Source organism: Perognathus longimembris, chromosome 14 (assembly GCF_023159225.1).
Source record: "Perognathus longimembris pacificus isolate PPM17 chromosome 14, ASM2315922v1, whole genome shotgun sequence".
NCBI lineage: Eukaryota > Metazoa > Chordata > Mammalia > Rodentia > Heteromyidae > Perognathus > Perognathus longimembris.
This window is the reverse complement of record NC_063174.1, coordinates 45,518,280-45,539,137: the sequence shown is the minus strand read 5'-3', so window position 1 is coordinate 45,539,137 and position 20,858 is coordinate 45,518,280. Positions and strand designations below refer to the sequence as shown.

Sequence of the window (20,858 nt, the reverse complement as noted above, 5' to 3'; positions counted from 1 at the left end):
ATACAAATCTCAAGTTTAAGAGATCCATCCTCTTACACTATGTAAAATTTAGACCACTTTTCCCAAGCTTAGTTTTTTTTAAATTCTAATTTGCTCCTTTTAACAGTTTTCTGCATGACTGTTCATAGGGGCTTAGAGTTCAAGGTTTTTAAGTATCGTAGAAGGTTATTTGTCTCCTAAGCGTTAGAAATTTGATCTCTTTAGACAATTTCTATCCCACTTTTACATCTTGGAGAATGAGGGATAAAACTTTCCAGACCTATCCTGTTTACATACATTCCTAGAGTCTGAGGAATCTTCTGGTGATAGATACAGGAAGTGGGATGATCATTAGACCATTAACGTTTCTCACTAGTAAATTATTTTTTTGATTGAAACGAAGTAGTTTCTTAGAAAAGAATGCACTAGACCTTAAGGATTATTATCTGAGAGAAGAGTTCAATAATTCTAAGATTCAAAAGTCCTCAAACATAATCTAAGCGATATAATTTCTCTAATTTGATGCTTTTTTAAAACTTCTGTTTAAACATTATTGCAAACAGTTCTCCTAGCAGAGACAAGCATGAGAAGATAGATCTGAAAATTTTCTCTACATGAAGTTACTAATTAAAAATTGTCTATGTGACTATTTACTGGGTTACATGGCATTTTCAATGCTTGAAAAGTACATTTAGTACTATGCATCATTTAGTATAAGATTCAGAGGTCAAATATATACAATTGCAGAGTGGCCCAAGAATCAAAACTTTCCAGTACAGAAATGCCCTGAGGAAATTCAGACTTTGTAATATATCTTGAATTTTACAATGCCTCGTTAACTCTACTTGGAAAATTAATTCATATTGATATGTTTGTGAGAACTGCCTCAAATTTGGTTACAAAGGATAATAAACAGCAATATATTAAGCTGAGAAAAGTATCTGTAGACTTTATGGATTTTTTTAAAGGAAGAAGGGAGGTAGAAAAGAACAAAGAAACCAAAAGAACAGGATAATATTCCCTATACAACATAATAATTTCTAAAAAAAACAAACAACAGTGATTTATTGTACCTACTTCAAGCAAATTCAAATGTAGTATTCAAAAACACACAGAAAGATTATAAACAGCGCTTCAAGCTTCTTTTAAATGGTACTTAAAAAAACCAATTAACTCAATTTAAGGGGAAATGAGCAGACATACTAAGGGGAAAAAAGGGACAGAACAAAAGGAAGTCATGGTTCACGGGAATGACAAGAAGAGCAAAGGTTAATTCCAAAATACTACATCCTAAAGAAAAGGCAATTCCTTAGTGAAAGTCACTAATTTCTAACTTCAGTTGAGACCTGAATTTAAGGCAGAAAGATAAGAAAGTTTATGAGAGAAATAGAATTATTAAGTAGAGCCCTTTTCTACCTGTACAATAGAATTATTGAGTAGAGCCTTTTTCTACCTGTACTTACAATAGAATGGCATTCTATACAATATTACCTACCAACATACAACATTAAAATCACCACACACACACACACACACACACACACACACACACACACACACACACACACACACAAAACATCTTATAGTTCAACCTAGGCTTTTCTTTTTCTTAAGTGCTGGCACTGGTGCTTGAACTCAAGGCCTGAGTTTTTTCACTCAAAGCTGGTGTTCTACCACCAGCTGACCACAACTCTGCTTTTGGCTTGTGATCAATGGGAAACAACAGTCTCACACTCTGCTTCTTCTACCCCTCTTAAAGTTCATGGTGTTGCAAATGGGACTCTTTATAAACTTATTTGGTAGTTGTTATCCTAGGAGAATAGCAGTTGTGTGTGTGGGGGGAGTATTTGTTTCACATATGACTGACAGCTTGACCCTAGAGAAAAGTATCAACATGATTTAGGTCTAGGGAGTAATGGGTTAGAAAGCATAAGGAAACTGGCATTACTCACTGTCCTGATTGACAGCTCAAGTGTACTGATTGGCAATCATCAAAAGTGCATGGTTCATGCTATGATTCCAGAATTAGTTGGTACTGTAAATGAAATTACCAGAAGAGCATTTCCTAGAATCAGGAAATTTTATGAACAATTTTAAAGGAAGTCAGTAGTAATGATAAATGAAAAATGATCCATACATTTAAATATTTACCTTGCACCTAGAGTCTGCTTCCCATCACTGAATAGTATTTTCTTGAAGCCATTTTTAAAAAAAATTTGGTATGTACTTCTAATTATTTTAGAATCCGATTTTTTTGTTTTAAAAAATCTTTTTATCATCCGATTTGCAAAATTTAAAACATGCAGTGATACCAACCATTGGTACAGTTTAAAAGCTTGAAACTATTCAGAAAGTTGACAACTATTACAACTTGAAGAGGCAGGTATGTATATCTAACCACTTCTTAAGTTAAATGGCTTTGAAGGTTTAAATAATCACTAAGGTTCTTCTTAGTTATGAAAATTTACCCATTTTATGCATATAAATAATACAGTAATTCTCTTACCTTAGTCATTTAATGTAAGGTATTAAATATATTACATTAAGTCTTGCTAATCTGAGAAATGTGTCTAAAGATTATAGGCTGTTTTGAATTTAAAGCTGACTGTATACTCACCATGTGGCAGATCAACTGCATCACTTTTTATATTTACCCACTAATGTGTGTACACTGTGCTGAAAGAGCAATTTCATAAATAGCACTAACCAAAGCACACTTTGGTATGTTCTCCATGAATGTTTCAACCTGTATGAAGAGCCAGCTCCTAGGAATTTGTAAGAAATACTCATAACTTAAATAATTCGGAATAATTTCAACTGACATAACTGACCCAGAAAAATGGATTTGGATAAAAAAAAAAAACCTTAAAGAAAAAGAAATCAGGAGTCTAAGATCTAAGGATGGTACTTTGAAGCTAGACAGGGCAAAAAAAAATAGGTGAGACTAATATTCAATTAACCACCAAAAAGACAGAAGTAGAATGGTAGCTGAAATGGTAGAGCACCAGCTTTAAGTGACAAACATAGGGAAGGGATTCTATTCAGGCCCTGAGAACTGAGTACTCAGTACTGGCCACAGTACTAGCACACACATACACAGAAACACACACACACACACACACACACACACACACACATCTATCATCCATAACATTTCAAATAAGATTTAAGTAGACAAATATGTATTTTAAAGATATCTCTACACTGACCAGGGAAATGGATCCAGTGTTTCACTATTTTAATTACTATGTTCCTTTGAATTGTACCCTTCTAGAAAACCTTCTTTTATTTTTGCAGTAATGATTCAAACTGTTAAAAAGATAAGTCTTTTGAGTCACTTGACTTACCTACTCAAGTTCATGCACTACTGTGGATACACTACTGTTGTCTCATCATAAAGCACTTACAGCAGGGGTAAGAGGAAACAGGTGAGAGAAAACCATCCTGTTTTCTTAGTTTTATGTTTTAGTTTCTGATCATCAAGGATAGTGAGTTAATTAAATCCCATTGGAATGCACAAACGTACTTCAACTTCTGAATAATGACTGATATTTCCCAACTATCCCTAACACAATGTAACTCAGAATAAAGAAACTAGACACAGTGATTAGTGAAAAGGTAGTTAAGAGTTTTTCATTAACAATGTTTTGGCCTAGGAATTAATCAGAAATATATATGAGCATAATCTCATTTTAACCAGACTGGTATGAAGGTTGGTTTGGAACAAGTGGTTCAGAGGAACTGCACATGACTTCTGATGATGCAAATAAGACTAGGGAATTGTCCAGAAAGATCTTAAGAGTTGGTCAGGCCTCTGGGTGAAAGTGTTGGTATAGCACCTTGCTCAGTTTAGTTGACTTATTTCAAGAACAGCTCCATTAAGAGTATTTCAACAGTCCCTTTATGGACATATTTGGAGCTAAAAATTCTCAGAGGTCATAGTAGGAGAAAGTCACAAAATGAAGCAAGACCATTAGATTTTACGTGACTGGCCTCCTCTAGAGAGCTCAATGGCTCCCAGAGAACAATCTATTTCTTTCTATGAATTGTCTTCATTTTTACTGGTATTAGAGGTCCTATGCCACCCTTCCCAGGGAGAAAGTTCAGTGAAAAAAATCCAGCCACATATTCTGAAATCCTAAAATCATCTCAGCTCTATTACAGTTTGAATTTCACATATATACATTTCAATCGTGTTTGAAACACTCAATTTTTATAGGTTAAAAATGAAGTAATAAGTATTTCTAAACCTTGCAGTTTGAGAAGATTTTAGATTTACTTTATTTTACATTTTGATTTATGGAAAAGATAGATACATTTCCCTCCCTAACGTTCATGGATGCCTAAGTTATCTTCTTCCTCCCTTTTATGCCTTTGTCTACTTTAGACTGGGAGATCCATCTCTTTAGAAAAATAGAGAACTCCTTCACCAATGAAAAAGGTATTTTAATAAATTTTAATTGTTTCATAAATAAGAATTTCCTTGTAAGTCATAAAATTAATAATAACAAGCAATTTTCCTATGTTATAAAAATGAGATTAGTTATGGTCAATGTTTCTAAGGGATGTGATTTATCTTGTCTAATACCTAATTGTGCAAGGATTATTGAATACTTCTAAATTCATTGCCTGGTTTGACGCAAAGCCCATGTTGTATGTAGTAATAATATTTCTTATATTGTAAGAAGGATTATAACTCGTCAAAAGTGACTATGTCTTTGACGTTAGCAAAAGTGTGATATACGCAAGTGTGAAATAGTGAGTTTATACCACACTATTGCATAACCAGCTCTAGAGAACTCAGAAATAATGTTTTTCAGGAAGTCTTTAAAAGGCTTTGGAAGATGGGCTGGGGATATAGCCTAGTGGCAAGAGTGCCTGCCTCAGATACACGAGGCCCTAGGTTCGATTCCCCAAGACCACATATACAGAAAACGGCCAGAAGCGGCGCTGTGGCTCAAGTGGCGGAGTGCTAGCCTTGAGCGGGAAGAAGCCAGGGACAGTGCTCAGGCCCTGGGTCCAAGGCCCAGGACTGGCCAAAAAAAAAAAAAAAAAAAAAAAAGGCTTTGGAAGAGGGGGCTGGGAATATGGCCTAGTGGTAAGAGTGCTTGCCTCCTATACATGAAGCCCTAGGTTCGATTCTCCAGCACCACATATACAGAAAACGGCCAGAAATGGCGCTGTGGCTCAGGTGGCAGAGTGCTAGCCTTGAGCAAAAAGAAGCCAGGGACAGTGCTCAGGCCCTGAGTCCAAAGCCCAGGACTGGGGAAAAAAAAGGCTTTGGAAGAAAAACATTTTCTGATAGAGGCATAGAATTCTATTGTGTACAGGTAATGAATTTAGAAGTATTCAATAATCCTTGCACAACTGTACAATTTAACATTTATTGAGCACTTCTTGTATTTGACTCACTAAAGATTATGGCAAAACTGTAACCACTCTGAGTTGCAAGCCAACTCACTCTACCAGTACATTTTTTATTCTAATAGAACTTTAATTATTTAGGTGGTTATTTATTTATTTTGTTCCCAAACTGAGGTTGGAATTTAGGGCCTGAGCACTGTTCTCTAACTTTGTCACTCAAGGCTAGCATTCTACTATTAGATCCATCTAATAGGTTTGGGGTTTCTTTTTTGTTTGTTTTGGGGTTTATTGTGGCTAATACGAGATGAGAATCTCATAGTCTTTCTTGTCCAGTCTGGCTTTGAACGTCAATCCATAGATCTCAGGCCCATGAGTAGCTAGAGTTTCAGCTATGAGCCCCTCACTGACATCCAATTCAATTTCCTTCTACTCTATATCCTGAATTTATCTCACCAGTATGTCCACTGTTCTACATAGTAAGTACTACCCTCATAGTCTCAGATTTCACTCATCTGCTTGTTGATTATCCTGCTCCCTTTATTCTGAACAGAGACAAAACAAGCTACAAATAAAGCTAATGAGTAAGTAAAGACATAATACAGATTCCAAAATATCCACAATGTTCGAGGTCTTCCACTTGCAATTAAGAGGTAAATTTGTTCCTTTACAACTTGTTTTAGTAAATCAAACTTTTAGTAGAATCCTAATATGCTCATTCATTTAAGTACTGTCTATAGTTGGTTTTGTTCTACAACAGGGTTAAGTAATTGCAGCAAAGGCCTATATGTATGTCTGTAAATGCAATTAATAATATATATTGTATAAATTATATATACTATGTATTGTATATAAATTTACATATGTAAATAGATATATAATTGTATTATACATATAATGCATATGCAGTATGTAGTATATATAATTCATGTGTGAATATTTATATATTATAACCATAAAATGATATATACAATATGTAATGTATGTATAATTTATATATATGAATGTAATGTGAAAATGCAATATTTATACTCAAATGTTACTATTGGCTTTTCAAAGCCTATGAAATTTACTATTTGACTCTTTAGAGAAAATATCTGCAGACTCCTGATCAAAAAAAAAAATTATCCAGTTCTCCGTGCCTACATTCAAATCCAGGTGTACCTGTTGTCCATCTACTAGCTATGCAGTCCTGGGGCAGGTGACTCAATATCTCTAAGCCTTTGACTTACTCCTAAAATGAGAAAAACAGGAGAATCCCTTTCAAGATACTGTGAGGATCCAATTAAACCTGAATTGGTGTTACCTACTGTTAGTTGATATAATATTCCATAAATCCTTTTTTCAAGGTTGTGATATTCTCCACCCATCTCCAGTGTATAAAATTTTCAGATGCTTGTAGGCACTTGTAATGAAGATTTTTTTTTTTACCATGGAACTCAGAAAAACCACATTTTTACAAGGTGATTAATGTGAAAACAAGCCTCATTTAATTAAACGTGGAGGCTGACAATTATGCAGTGGGCAGAGACACATTTCTAGTGGATATTTCATAATGGAATTGCAGAGGGTTCTATGTACACTGGGACTTGGGAAACAGTAGTAAATGGCATATGAATTTACATCTGTGCATGAATAAATCTGAGTTCCACAGAGGACCAATGAAAGCTGGGGTGTTCCAGAAGTGGCATTTGTTTGATTCTCTCATCTGGCTTTAGTTGTTTTTAAGTACACTTGAAAACAACTGTCATTCCACTTTTGTATCCGTCACATTTTGTTACCCAGAATTAACCTCTTAGTGAGTCTATGTCAATGTGCACAATGCTACAACTCTCATTGTCTCTGAAAAGTGGATAAAAAGCAAGAATTGGGGTATGGAAATGATCAAATCCATGAGGAATCCTCTAATTGACACTTACTGTAGCTTTGAGAGTCAACACATGGACTAACTTTCCCTAAATACCAGCCTCTTCCTTTGCAAAAGAGGAGATTCATACTTCTCCCTTGGAGCCCTAGGGAAGAATATGAATAAATGAGATGAAGACATTAATGATGAATGTATATATTGGGATGCATGTGCTAATGATGTCAGTATATTTGTGGCCAGATCTGGAAAGACTATACCTATTTGCAAGCTGAAACAAATTTTTTCAAAAGAAAAACAGTAAACAAACCTGGATTATCATGTCATAGTTTACACTTGTGGATGGATAGGTAGCAAAGCAAGCATTCCATCCTATGCTTACCTCATCTGGCACCCAGGTACGATTAGGAACTTACATCTGACTGCCATGGAACCCATATCTCATCCCAATTGCATCTTGTGTTTCATTATGTGGAATTGAGAGTACAAGGCAGGAGAGTGTGTCAATGTATTTGTTTTTCCTTCTAAACCACACAAAGTTGACTGTTGGGTCTACTAGTGCATAGTCCTGGGAAAATTAACTGAGCTTATAAAGGCTCCATCCTCCCATTTATATAGTGATGATAAAACAATATCTACCTGTTAGGGCCATTGTGAAGACTAATATAAAGAATCCAGCACAGTTCCTAACACTTAACATCTGCTCAGTAAAATTTGACGTCTGAAAATTATATTGTTATGTACTTATATTTCTCTTCTACAGCACTAGAAGATCCCAAAGTCAGTATTTGTGTTTTACTTCTTACTTTAAACCTTACCTCACAAAACACAGATTCACATGCGAATAACTAAATGTGGACTAGTAAATGATGAGTGAATGTATGCATCACAAATAAGAGGGGTCTCCTCAAACCCAACACACAAACAAGAACAGGTGAAAAGTATCGTGAAGGTTAGATTTGGTAGAAAAAGGGGACTTTTGTTGTATTCTGTCTGAAATCTCAATGTTAAAAAATATACTGGTATTAGAACTAGGGAAGGGAAAGGGAATATCAAAATTGAGAGACAAAGGATAAAAAGACGACTCCAAAAGCAATACTTACAAAACCATTTGGTATAAACCAACTGAACAACTCATGGGGGGAGAGGAAAAGGGGGAGGATAGAGAGAGGGAAAATGAGGGAGGAAGTAACTAATTGTACAAGAAATGTACCCACTGCCTTACGTATGAAACTGTAACCCCTCTGTACCTCCCTTTGACAATAAATAATTATTCAGAAAAAAATAATAAAACAATATTGGAGAAAAAGTATATAGCTCATTACTAACTCATTTCTATCACTTGACAGAATTTTTAGGATTAACTTCTGGTAAGCTGCCATTTTCTACCTAGGTGCCTATTCCTTACATCTTTGCATGCAGTACAAAGTATCTCCAATTGGCATTTGGCAAACTCCACCATATATGCTGACACAGAGCATCAGGGACTTGCTGGAAAGCTATGAAAACACTGGGCAAAAAAGAAATATACCTCATACAGCAAACTGTAAATATCACTGGGAATCTAATCAAGTTCATGTTAACTCCATGAACAGAAGATTAAAAGTGTCTCTTTGTCCTTGGCTCATTCCCTCCTCTCTCTTCTGACCTCCTTTCCCCTCATTTCAACCTGCTAGAGTATTGACAGGGATTTTAGGTGAGTGGAAGGTCTTTATCTCTGTGAGATGAACCACAGCATGATTGCAATCGATCAAGTGATTTACAGTATAGAGCATCATTCATTATCCTCTCTGCCTTATGAAATTATAAATGGCATACTGTATGTGAAGGTATATTATTATTATTGGATATTTATTTACCTCTTTTCTCAAAGAAGTTCAGTATTGGGTTTTTACAGTTTAAATAATGACGGGGTCCTGAAACCTTGAACAAAATTTAAATGGAAGAAAATAATACTTGAAAACTTTTCCTATAAATAAAATCCTCATCTCTTGAGGATACATGGAATTCAGCTAACTCTGGGTAACAAAAAATAGTGTTGGGAAAGCATATGTGATATTTGGGATCATAGTTGTAGATTTGCATAATTAAAAACTAACTTTACTACTGGAACTTGGGCTTGCATTTGACAATAGGGAAAAGAAAAATTATAATTTACTAACATAGCTTTAATTACACAACAGTTGATGATTGTTCTAATTCAGGATCTGCATTATTACAGATATCTCACAAAAGCCATGTGTTATAACAATTTTTATTTTATCTTGTTTAAAAGACTACAGTTTTAAAACCAAAGGAAGTGTGACTATACCATATTTCTAATCTTAAAATGTTACCTGTTTGAAAAGGGTGACATCGATCAAGGTATATTGTATTCATAAGCTGCTTTGTTAGCCTCCTTTGTATAACTACTTAAAGATAGTAAAAATAAATTAATTTTTCTGGTGATCAGGAAGATCAAGATTTGAGGAATAAAGTTCTTAAGATCCTAAACTAAAACCTGACTAGATTAGCATAGACATGGCATCCCAGCCACACGAGAAGTGTAACTAGGGCTGGGAATGTGGCTTAGTGGTAGAGCACTTGCCTAGCAGGCATGAAGCCCTTGGGTTCTATGCCTCAGTACCACATACACAAAAAAGCCATGGCACTGTGGCTCAAGTGGTATAGCACTAGCCTTGAGCAAAAGAGGCTCAGGGACAGTGCCCAGGGCCTGAGTTTAAGCCCCAGAACTGGAAAATAAAAGAAGTCTAACTAAAAAAATCAGAGTCTAGGCTGTCCACTGGAAAAAATATCTAAAGCAAAAAGGGGTGGGGATGTGGCCCAAGTGGTAGAATGTTTGCCTAGTGTGCTCAAGGCATGAGTTCAAGCCCTAGTCCCTTAGAAGGGAGAAAGTAGGGAAGGGAGGGGAAAGGAAGGGGGGAGGTAGGAAAGGGAAGGGGAAGCTGGGGAAAGGAAGAGAAGGGAAGGGAAAGAAGGGTAAAGGAAGGGAAAGGAAAGGAAGGAAGGGGTTATGGTTAGGGTCATTTCCCCACATATTTATTGTCAAACAGGAGCCAAAAATATCCAACAAATTTCTTACTGTTCATTGTAGAAAGGCCCTGTTGTCAGTACTATTTATAATATTTAATCTATGGCTACATAAATGTGTATGTGCTTTTTAATTTGTAAAAGCCATCTTTCTTCTCCAATCTCAAGAAAAGTTTGTTTAAAATGAGGAGAATGAGCCTGATGTGGTTGGCTCATGCCTGTACTCCTAGCTACTCAGGAGGCGGGGATCTCAGGATGACAGTTTGTAGCCAACCCAGGCAGGAAAGTCCCTGAGACTCTTATCTCCAAATAATCACAAAAAAACAGAAGTGAAGCTGTAGCTTAAAGTGGTAGAGTGCTAGCCTTGATCAGAGAAACTCAGGGAGACAGCACCCAGGCCCTGAGTTCAAACCCTAAATCAGGATACAGACAAAGGTGAATATCCTGAAAAGTCCTACAGAGATTGGCAGTAGAATTATTCATTTACTCAGCAACTCTGTAGACTAACGTACTGTCCTGTTCAGAAACAAATTGTGGATAAATAATGCTTGTACTTGCACTGTTATATTATTGGATGTAAATCTTCACTATTATAACAAGCTCCTGTGTGTGTGTGTGTGTGTGTGTGTTATTTAATTCCTTTATAAATCACCCATAGTAATGTATTTCTTTAATGTCTTAAGGGCTAGTTCTCATGAGCTATCCTTCTATTCCAAATGGCCTGCTACTTCTAGATAATGATTTTTTTTACATACAAATATTTTACCTATTTTTCTAGGTAGTCTTTTCTTTTGTTTTCTGAGTGAGTGGTTGTAGTTAATCTTAGCATTAGCCAGAAACTCACAGTTTGCCTTGAAACACTTATCAACTTCTAAGGGACATTTCTAGGGAGGAAGAGAAGGGCTCTAGGTTTGATAGCAGTAACTGTATTTAACTTGTAAGGTATAAGGCTACTTATCTTGAGCTTGGGAATTCACAGAGGAGAAAAGGAGTTTTGCCTGACAAAACAAAAATTACAGACAAAAAGTATAAAGTATTCTCTCACCTCTTCCCATTCCCAAAGAAAAATTATTAAACAATAAAAATGATTTCTGTCTAATCAAGCTCTTTCTGTCCTCTGAGATATGGTATTAGAAGTTCCAATGAGATCGTATCAGGAAAGAAGTATTTCCTCAAAGGCATTAATTACTCTGGGGCTGAGAGAAGTGAGGACTTCTAGCCTTGGAAGAAACTGGAGATATATCTTGAGAAAAGATTTTTAGAGTTTAACCACAGAGAAAAATTCTAAATTGAGTTAAATCAGAAATTCTGGTATATTCAGTTGAGGGTATCAAGAAATATCTAATGTAGGGCCAAGATGTGATTAAAATCCAGGGCTCAAGTCCATTAGGTTTTGGTTGTATACAAGCATTTTCAAAACCAAATTAATCCTAACAGTTCTTGGGCTATTTCTAATCATTAGTAATCACAGACATTTCTGCCTGAGCTGGCTTCAAACTGGAATCCTCAAGATCTCAGTCTCTTGAGTAGCTAGGATTACAGGCACAAGCCACCAGTGCCCGGCTCATTTTCTACAACTCTAAGACAAAATGTGCACGTCCTCACTTTCTGCAATTGTGGAATTCTGTACAAAGGGTAAGAAAGTATAACAGTACATAGAATCATTTTGAGAGCTTTCTCAAACATCATGCCTACCTAGGTCAGGTTTTCTCAAATTGTATTAGCGCATGTAGTACCTAGGAATCTTGCCAAGCAAATTCTCACTCACTGCTTATAAGGAAAGTCTAGAGCCTTCAATGTACCGGTTCCCATGGGTGCTGCTGTTGTTGATCCATGGACCATACCCCACACACTTTCAATGAGATAATGTGACACAATAGCATGAGTATTGAGGAATTAGGAGTTTATTAATGCACCCAGGCAATCCTACTTGCAGCCAGGAGTATTGACATTTTATATGTGTGTATATATTATATGTATGTATATATAATATGCATTCGTGCATGTATAATGTGTATAGGTATAATTGAGGAATAGTGACATGTATTTTTTTTTCACCCAAGATCAAGGGAAGCAATCACAGTCCCTTGAAAAGAGAAATTCACCTACTTTGTAAACTCTAATTAATGTCTAACAAATTAAAATGAATGGCCATTTTGTAATATAAACACTCATGCATTGGTTTGATTGATTCACTGATAGATTTTGTAACTGAATGTTTGAGAAATGTATTCATAAGACTAGCTTTAAATGTATTTAGAAATGTTCAGACATTCATTAAGTGATCCTTTCTCTAGTTGCTGTGCTTTCTAGTCTTGAAACCACGTTTTCAAATATGGTTTTTCCCTTTGATTGTATTTATACTTCTGATTCCCTGTGAAGAATTTCACTATCTATGTTTTTTCTCCCTGCTGAACTGGAAGCAACGTGAAGGCTGGACGGATGAATGAGCAGGTAGATGGGGCTTGTTTTAATACATGCTTCCAATTTGGCAAAGTCTCAAATCTTTGCAGGCAAAGGTGGAAAGAAAAAGACAGAAATCCTTCTGGCCATGAATTCATGAAAACCTAAAGCCAAAGATATTCTCAGCATCTTTTCAAGTACATAGACTTGTTTTGAATTCATCAACATAATGTAGGATGTGACACGTATGTAGAAGGAGATTTATATTAGAAAAATCTATTTTCAGTTATATGATCTAAACTATGAGAGGAAGTCAAGTTTTGAAATTTGGTGGAATGTTTTCTTTGATTCAACAGTTCTTAACTAAAGTTAACGTATTTGCAGCCCAAGGATATTTGACATTGGTGGAAACATTCCTCTGGCATTCAGTGGATAAAAATTATGGATGCTGTTAAACATCCTACAATGCACAGAAAAGCACACTATCTGACCCCAACACAAGCAAAGAACTCTCTGGCTGGAAATTTCAAAAGTGCCAAAGTTGACAGTTCCTACAGTGGTATATCCACTGAGAGTATTTTTGTGGAAAACTAGCATATTATCAATAAAATCAAGAAGAAAATGGGCAGGAGTTTTGATGCAGTGCAGCATGAAGATTAGGTTAGGAATCTTGGTTCTGCCTCTTGAGTCATGTGACCTCAGACAAAACAGTTAGTACCATGGAGGCCGCTGGTCTTCCATGAGTATATTATTCATGGGCAATGCTATTGAGAAGAATTATGATAATGTAGCAGGTGTGACCTTTAGGAAATTCTTTGGTCATTGGGAGTATAACCCCCATAGGAGATGTGGGACTCTCTTCTCTGCTTTTCAGTTAATGAAGTGATTAACTTGTTCCAACACATGTTCTTAACATGATGTGTTGTTCTCACTAAATGCCCAAAGCAAATAAGGTACCGGACAAGAACTTCCCTATTAGCCAAAACAAACTTCTTGTTTCTATAAGCTAACACTTCAGGTATCAACAGAATCCACAATTAACACAGTTCAAGCCAAATCCTTATTTGGCAGAACCCTGTGCCAAAACAACCTTTTTCTTTCTCTAATCATTAATTGCCTCAGGGATTCCATTCTAGTGATGAAATGTTGACTGGTACCCTGATGAAGAAGAATTTTGTCAAGAATACTTCCAACTAAGTAGGCTGAAATATCATGGCAAAAAAAATCAATGAGCACCTTTTCTCCTCAGACTTTCTGGGCTGAGAAGATAGAAGGCCAACACACTGAATCTGCTTATCAGTCTCCATGTCTCAAGAGGCTGACTTTGACCACAAAACTCTTTATTGCACCATGCCATGGTTCGAAGAGCCCTGGTGATGTAAGGGCCACCCGCTCACAGCAGAGAGTTCCTGAACAATCTCAGTCAGCTCAGCTTTCCAGGTGGCCTAAAGCCATGGCTAAAATTCATTCCTCATGTTCAACTCATCTTTTACCTCCCCTTCTCTCCTCGCCATCCCATTGTGTAGAGACAGCAACCAGAGACGTTACAAGGCACATTTGTCAGTGCCTGGGTGATGGCTCTAGGCTGATTTTTCTTTTATTTCTTTCTCTGGTTCCTTAGCCTTTCTATTTTCAGGTTCAAACACAGAAGTTTCTTTTGAGTTCTATCTCCTAGAAATAAGTGCTGTAAGATCCAATTGCTATAGAACTATCCCCATTTGGGATCTTTACTGATTCACAAAGAACCAATGCTACACACTCTGTGCCCAGCTGGGTTCTAAATATTTCACAGTGGGATGTTTCCGTGGTGCCACAAAAAATCCTATAAATGCCCATGAGAAGATTTGAGAGTTCTTCCTTCATCCTGCTGCTCAGTTCAACCACTCACACCCAGTGGGCAAGAACAATTTCTGGAGAGTGTGTCCTTAGAATGAGATGACTAAAGTGAATATTTTTTAGGAGCTACTCTATATTTCTTCACTGTTTAAATATTAGCAATAGAAGAATAGCAAGACAGGTCCTCTTTATAGCTCTCTTAACTCTACAAAGTAGCTTCCTTGCAGTGAGGGAGGAAGGTTCTGTAACCTAGTGAAAATCTGCAACTGCAGTATAAAAGAGGAAGAATGAACATCAGAAAACCAGCAAAGTAACAGGAAGTAGAAAGCATTCACAAACATATGATATAGTCTGAAAATGTTATAATAATAATAATTGTCACTGGAGACAAAAATCAGCACTTTTAGAAATTCTTACCCTTCCTTTACAGTTTAACATGGTTGCTATTTAAATGACATATAGGGAGAAGAATCCAGTATTTCAGTGGTCAGGGCATTTCAAGGTCTTACTTTGAAGACTTAACTGATGAAACAAAGTTCTTAACTTGTCAGTTGACTCCAAGACCCATATTTATAACTGCTATGCTACATACCCTGTCCTATAATAATAAAAACTATGATTACTAAATAACAGTTACTAGTGATAATCATAGTTTTCAGGAGAAAGCAATGCCATTAAAGAAAGGTTCATTTTGTTTTGAAAACATATAGGAAGCAACCTGTAATTTGGAACTAGATATACAAAGAGACAGATGCACAGCAAAGGTCAGTGGTTTTCTTACACATCTGTAGCTTTAAAAAGAAATCGGGCCATTCAAAATCTTCCCTGTGCTGGCAGCAAACTCATGCTTTCTCTATTGGCTTGGGGCAAGTGGTTAACATCAATTTAGAAATCCTTGAAATTCCTAATAGAAATACAACAAACCCTATAGCAGCAATTTTAGAGCCACTGATATGTGTGGAGAGAGATTGATTTTTCCCTATAAGCAAATGAACAGCTTTTAAGATATCAAGCTATTTCGGTTTCTCTCACCTCATCACCACCAATATCCCCTGAGTGTGTGTGGGGGGGGGAGGGGGAGGCTGAGCAAAAAGCAAGTCTATTAGTGTCTAGTGTATTTTGGATGATAATAAGAATTCATAGTAACTGCTAACACTCTGGCTTCTCTTAAGTGCTTAAAGATAACATCACATGGTCATTCTTGTGCCTTAATCTAAGAAATACTAACAAACCCTCAGTGCTGGTTGTTTTGGGAAATTGAAATAATAGATGCATAAATAGGTAGGGATTTTTGCTTCCATATCATGGACCATTTTACCACAATTCTTAAAACAGATGCATTGAGACTAGATATTGCAGAAGAACTCAAGAGCACCAATACTGTTGATTTGCTTTTAAAGAAAATTAATGGTAACTTAAGACAATAAAAAATATTCATAGCCTTCAAGCCATTCAAAATCTTGAGCCATAAATATAGCCACAAATTTACCCTGAATATTTCTTTTGAGCATGGTGATTATTAGGTAAGTGGTCCTTGAATTATGGAAATGTGATTAATTTGGGAACTTTCATTACTACGCCCATCTTATTTTATGGAAACTTGGAAGGAAACAGTAAGTTTGGGGAATGTAGAGGACAGGATGGGGAGTTACACATTGTGTCCATATTAGTGAGAAATGCACTACCGTGGGCTATGTTTTTACATCCACTCATACATCTGATGATAAAGTAAATAAAAAGTCCCTTGGTCAGTATTTTCCCTTCTCTTCCTGGCACTTTTATCATCAGGGGCCAGGCCTCTTTTACTAGAAGAATGGAGAGATGAGAGGCAAAACCAGGGGATTATTTGAATGATTACTTTCTAAAAAGACAACCTTTTCTCCTCTTGCCCTTGTTTCAGCCATCTGGCTCTGGGAGTTTGTTGCCTCCTGGTCCCATGACTGTGAAATTCAAATAGATGATTCACCACCACCACTACCACCACCCTCTTTCTAGTTTTACTAGCAAGCATGCTAGTAAAATGAATCCTTGATCTGAAGTTCAAGGCAGGCTTAGTATCAGTGTGAGGAAAACAATTGGCAAAGTCAACTAAATAGGATGAAATTCCACCATTGGGCTCTTCCTCATAGTACCCCCTAAGACTCTTGAATTTTCACGTGGTAAACCCCTTTGTATAGCCTCTCTGCTACCCCTTGTCATCTGTACCTTTCAGCACAGCTGACTAAATGGTACCACTCAGGCAAGATCTCCACATATTTACCCTGTAGGTCTCACCAATCACTTGCAATAAAGATGTACATTGTCCATCAGCGGGTGTCATTTGCAGTGCTTTGAAAAACCTACACTGATTGGCTTTGATATGAACCAGTCAGGCAGTATTGGTGAAATGTCGGTTTAAAAAAAATGAGTAGTGCATTGTTAGTGAGTCTCCAGGAGCTCCCTACACTGATCAAGTCTTAAGCAAAAATGAACACTCATCTTGTCAGGAAAAAAAAGAAAGCACAAAGGTATACTTCACTCAAGTGTTGCTTGAATTGATGACAGTCCTGAGAGAAGTTGCTATAAGGAAGAGTGGGAGAGTGAAGGACATCGTGGTCATTGAGAATACAACATGTACCTGTAGGATAATGTTCATTCACTGGCCAGTTGTCCACCTGAAGCGTGGCATTGCCACCATTCCTGGTGAAACGCACCACATGGTATTTGCCGTCATTAACAGGGGTTCTCTCCTCTTTGATGGAGATATCCACGGTGCCAATATTGAAGACAACTCCAATTTTCCCCTGTTCCTGTAATAAAGAAACACAAAAGACATAGTTATCACTGACCACAAGGTTTTCTCCCTTTCAGGTCAATCCTCCAACTAGCAATAAACCTGTAGGTGCCCAGAGGGAGCTGTCTGTATGAAGTTAATAATAGTATCCTATATTTCTCCATAGGCTTTCATCCTGAACATAAAAACCAATGGTATAAAGCCACCCAAATTGCTCTCACAGGCTACACTGCGCAGGTTACATCATTCAATTGCCCTCCATGGATATACAGGCTGGAAAACAGAGCTATTTAACAATGAGGCAGTGCCACTGCAAAGTTCATTTCAGTGAGGAGAATCAGGCCTGTCTCCTAAGAGAAGCTAATAAGACAGTGGTCCCTAAATCATTTCATAATTCAGTTTTAGGATTGAAGAAGGGGCTATGAGCCTGCCTTCACATTTCAGATAAAGGAAGAAGGCTTTGCAATGGTTAGAAGTCAATGGCACAGAAACAGATATTACAGACCAAGTCTTGACAAGATGTTCTGTATATCTAAGTGAAATTTATTTTCAGCAAAGGGCAAGCAAAGTGAGCTGCTTTTCAGAATGAGATGCCTGCCATCCTTCCAATACATGCAGCCCTACCCCACAGGTTAATCCAAAGAGAGATGCGATATTCAACTGGTAGCTCATGTTTCACAGCAGAAAGGAACATCTGTACTGCGAGAGGCTTTGAGGGAGGAAGATCACAATGAATTTGAGAAGAGTAACATTATAGAAATGAAAAGGATGAAGATGGAGGTTGTGATGAGATCATCCACCTCTTAAGAAATACCTGGAAACATTGAACCATAAATAATAATCCATTCAAACTGTTACACTTTCCTCTAATAATTTCTTATGACTAAAAGTTGGAAGTAGTACTCACAATGAAACCAACTGAAAGTGACCTTCCTGATCAGATATAATCAGCTCTCAACATCTTTGAATGACAGCACAGCTTTCCAGAATATTGCTAGGAATGGATCAAGACAAAAGGGAGATAGTTTCCTGAATTTCTATAGTTGTCTGACTTATTGGCAGTAGGTTGGGTATCTCATTTAAAAAAAAATCAGTTGTTGGATGAAAAGGGTGAGAGTGGTCAAGAAGCATTGTACTCAATCTATGATATGTAAATCGAAACCCCTTATATCACTAAAGGTAATTAAAATAAATAAATAAAATGTTCAGTTGTAATTCTGGCAACATTGCTTATGCAAGAAATAGGAGGAGAAGTAGATGAACACAGAGAAGGAATATGGGAAACAGAAGAAGAATGCGGCTTTTTAAAAAGTAAAATCAGTAATCCTGTAAGGTAAGATTCCATTGTCTCAGACTTAGTGACTCATTCATTCATTCATTCAATGGATAGGAACAATGTTTCTTAAGTACCTAATATACTCTGCAAACTAAATATCTTGTGGGATGGGCACTGGCTTCTATATAGTGTATAAATTATTTTACTTAGTTTCCCAAAGCATATGATCTCTTCATCTTGCCATTTGTCCTTGAGGAGGCAAATATATCTTGCACTCAATTAAAAATGGACCAGTAGCTATGAGTCCTGATGTTAGAAAGGAGGATTACAGACTGATCAGCAAATAGTGTCAGCCTTCAAGGATGCTATATTTATTTCCTTCATGCCCTGAGAGGGTAGACAATCCATTGATATCTCCATTTGCAATTTTTCTTCTCTGGAAAAATGGGATCCAAATTCATCCCCACATGGTAACTAACACATTCATGGTTTATTAAATCTCTGTTTATTGGGACCACTAGGTACAATTTTGTTTTGTTTTTTCTCTAACTCTTCATATTAAACCAAGCACCCAGCATGAAAATAAGATGTATGGATAAATGGAGCTGATTATCAGTGCTAATTTGTACTTTTCATATCTGTAATTAATAACACTATGACCCATCTTATAAACCTTCTCCTTCATTCTCGCAGAATTCAGAAATGACAACATGACTTCTTCTCAGAGAATTAACATTCCGTTATAAAGGTGTGGAAGGGTGGGGAGGGGGGAAACAGTGGCTGTTTTTACCCACAAGGCTATAATAGCCTGAGTCATAATTCCCTTTGTAAAATGAAAGGCCTGGAGGAGTTACAGAACCACGACTGCAGACACCATTATTCCTCTGCCTATCCCACAAATGTGGGCTGGTTATTGCACCACTGTTCTTCAATAAGAAACCACTCCATAAATCCTGGATGCATGGAAAGGACTGCTGGTGATTCAATTCACCTCTGAGTCACTAATTAATCATGGAAGGAGAGCAGTTTTAGGGGGAGAAAGGAGACTTTAAACTCCAGTTCTGCAGCTTTCAGTCACAGCAGTGGCCAAGTAGAGTTCTGGCTCGGTAAGTTGGCTGATCAGCAAGATATATTCTTGAGCAGATTTTCTGCAAGATCCATAATAGATTCAGGAAAAGAAAAGATTTAATCTCTGCCAGAATAAATATTTGGTCCTTATCTTAGGCACCACACATTTGCCAGGATAATCACAGTTTCAGAGAGATCTTCTTAATCCCGTTAGCCGACTGCTACACTCAGTGGAGCCCCTTACCCACATGTTTCGCTTCACTTCCTATGGTGGTAAATGTGGCTGGGCTGGGACCTCAGTTATGGTCTCTGTATTCACAGTAATAAGATTTCATTACTATAACCTCCTTGTCATTTGTCATGGGACCACAGCGGCATTATAATCTGTGGCTAACTGCTTTGTTTCAGTTCATTATAAGTCATGGAAACCTTGTGGCAAATACCCATAGAGTTGCCGAGGCTTGAATCTATCATGTTCAGCTGCCATGAAAATAAACCCAGCTGGCTCATGTGTCTACAGAAAAGGAGATATGAAGAATAAAAAGCATTATCTGTGGATCCAACCTCTATTGACCATGGGCAACTTATTTAACTACTCTGAATCCACTCCTTAATAACACAAGGTATCAACTTCACATAGTTCAAAAGGCTATAAGGATGAAATAAAATGACTGGTTTGATGAATGTGGCAGAATTTTATGAGAAACAACACATTACAAGAATAGGAGAGATGGATGAAATCAGAGCAGACCAGCCAATTGTTCAATCATAAATAACAATCTCTGTTTATTGGAAAAATTAGTTGGTTCAATAGAATACATTTGAGTTGTAGTTGAACACAATAGATATATCATGCTGCCTCCTAAAATCATATAACCTTAGGCAGGCTCTTTAATTTCTACTTTTTCTCCTATAAAAGGCTGCATAAAGTGAAGAAGACTCAAATTGCTACCTTTGAAGCATATGATGAGGCATTTGCCTCATAGCCCTATATAGTTCTGAAACTCAATAAATGCCATCCTTCTTTTCTCTCATTAGGGAAATTGAAAGTAGTAGTGTGACTGAAGGCCGGGTTGGTTTGGAAGACAATGTCATTGAAATATATCATGAGAATAAGTATTGAGATGTTAGCAAACAGAACACATCACAGTTTCACAGGGTAATATCCTGTTTTAGTTTGGTAATTGCTATCATTACACTTTCCTTAGTGCCTTTTATAAACTTCTTTAAGACAAGCAAAGACTAGTTGCAGATAGAACATATTTATA

The 20,858-nt window shown here is 36.8% G+C and overlaps 1 protein-coding gene across 9 annotated transcripts in view; it reads right to left on the bottom strand.

The window, feature by feature from the left end:
• The window catches only part of Nrxn3 (neurexin 3), a 1,433,525-nt gene that overhangs the window by 151,854 nt on the left and 1,260,813 nt on the right, over positions 1-20,858 (bottom strand). For all 9 annotated transcript variants that reach the window (XM_048362219.1, XM_048362221.1, XM_048362224.1 and 6 more), the window contains one exon: positions 17,091-17,262. In XM_048362219.1, the coding sequence (XP_048218176.1) occupies positions 17,091-17,262 (172 nt within the window). The remainder of the gene's footprint in view (positions 1-17,090; positions 17,263-20,858) is intronic.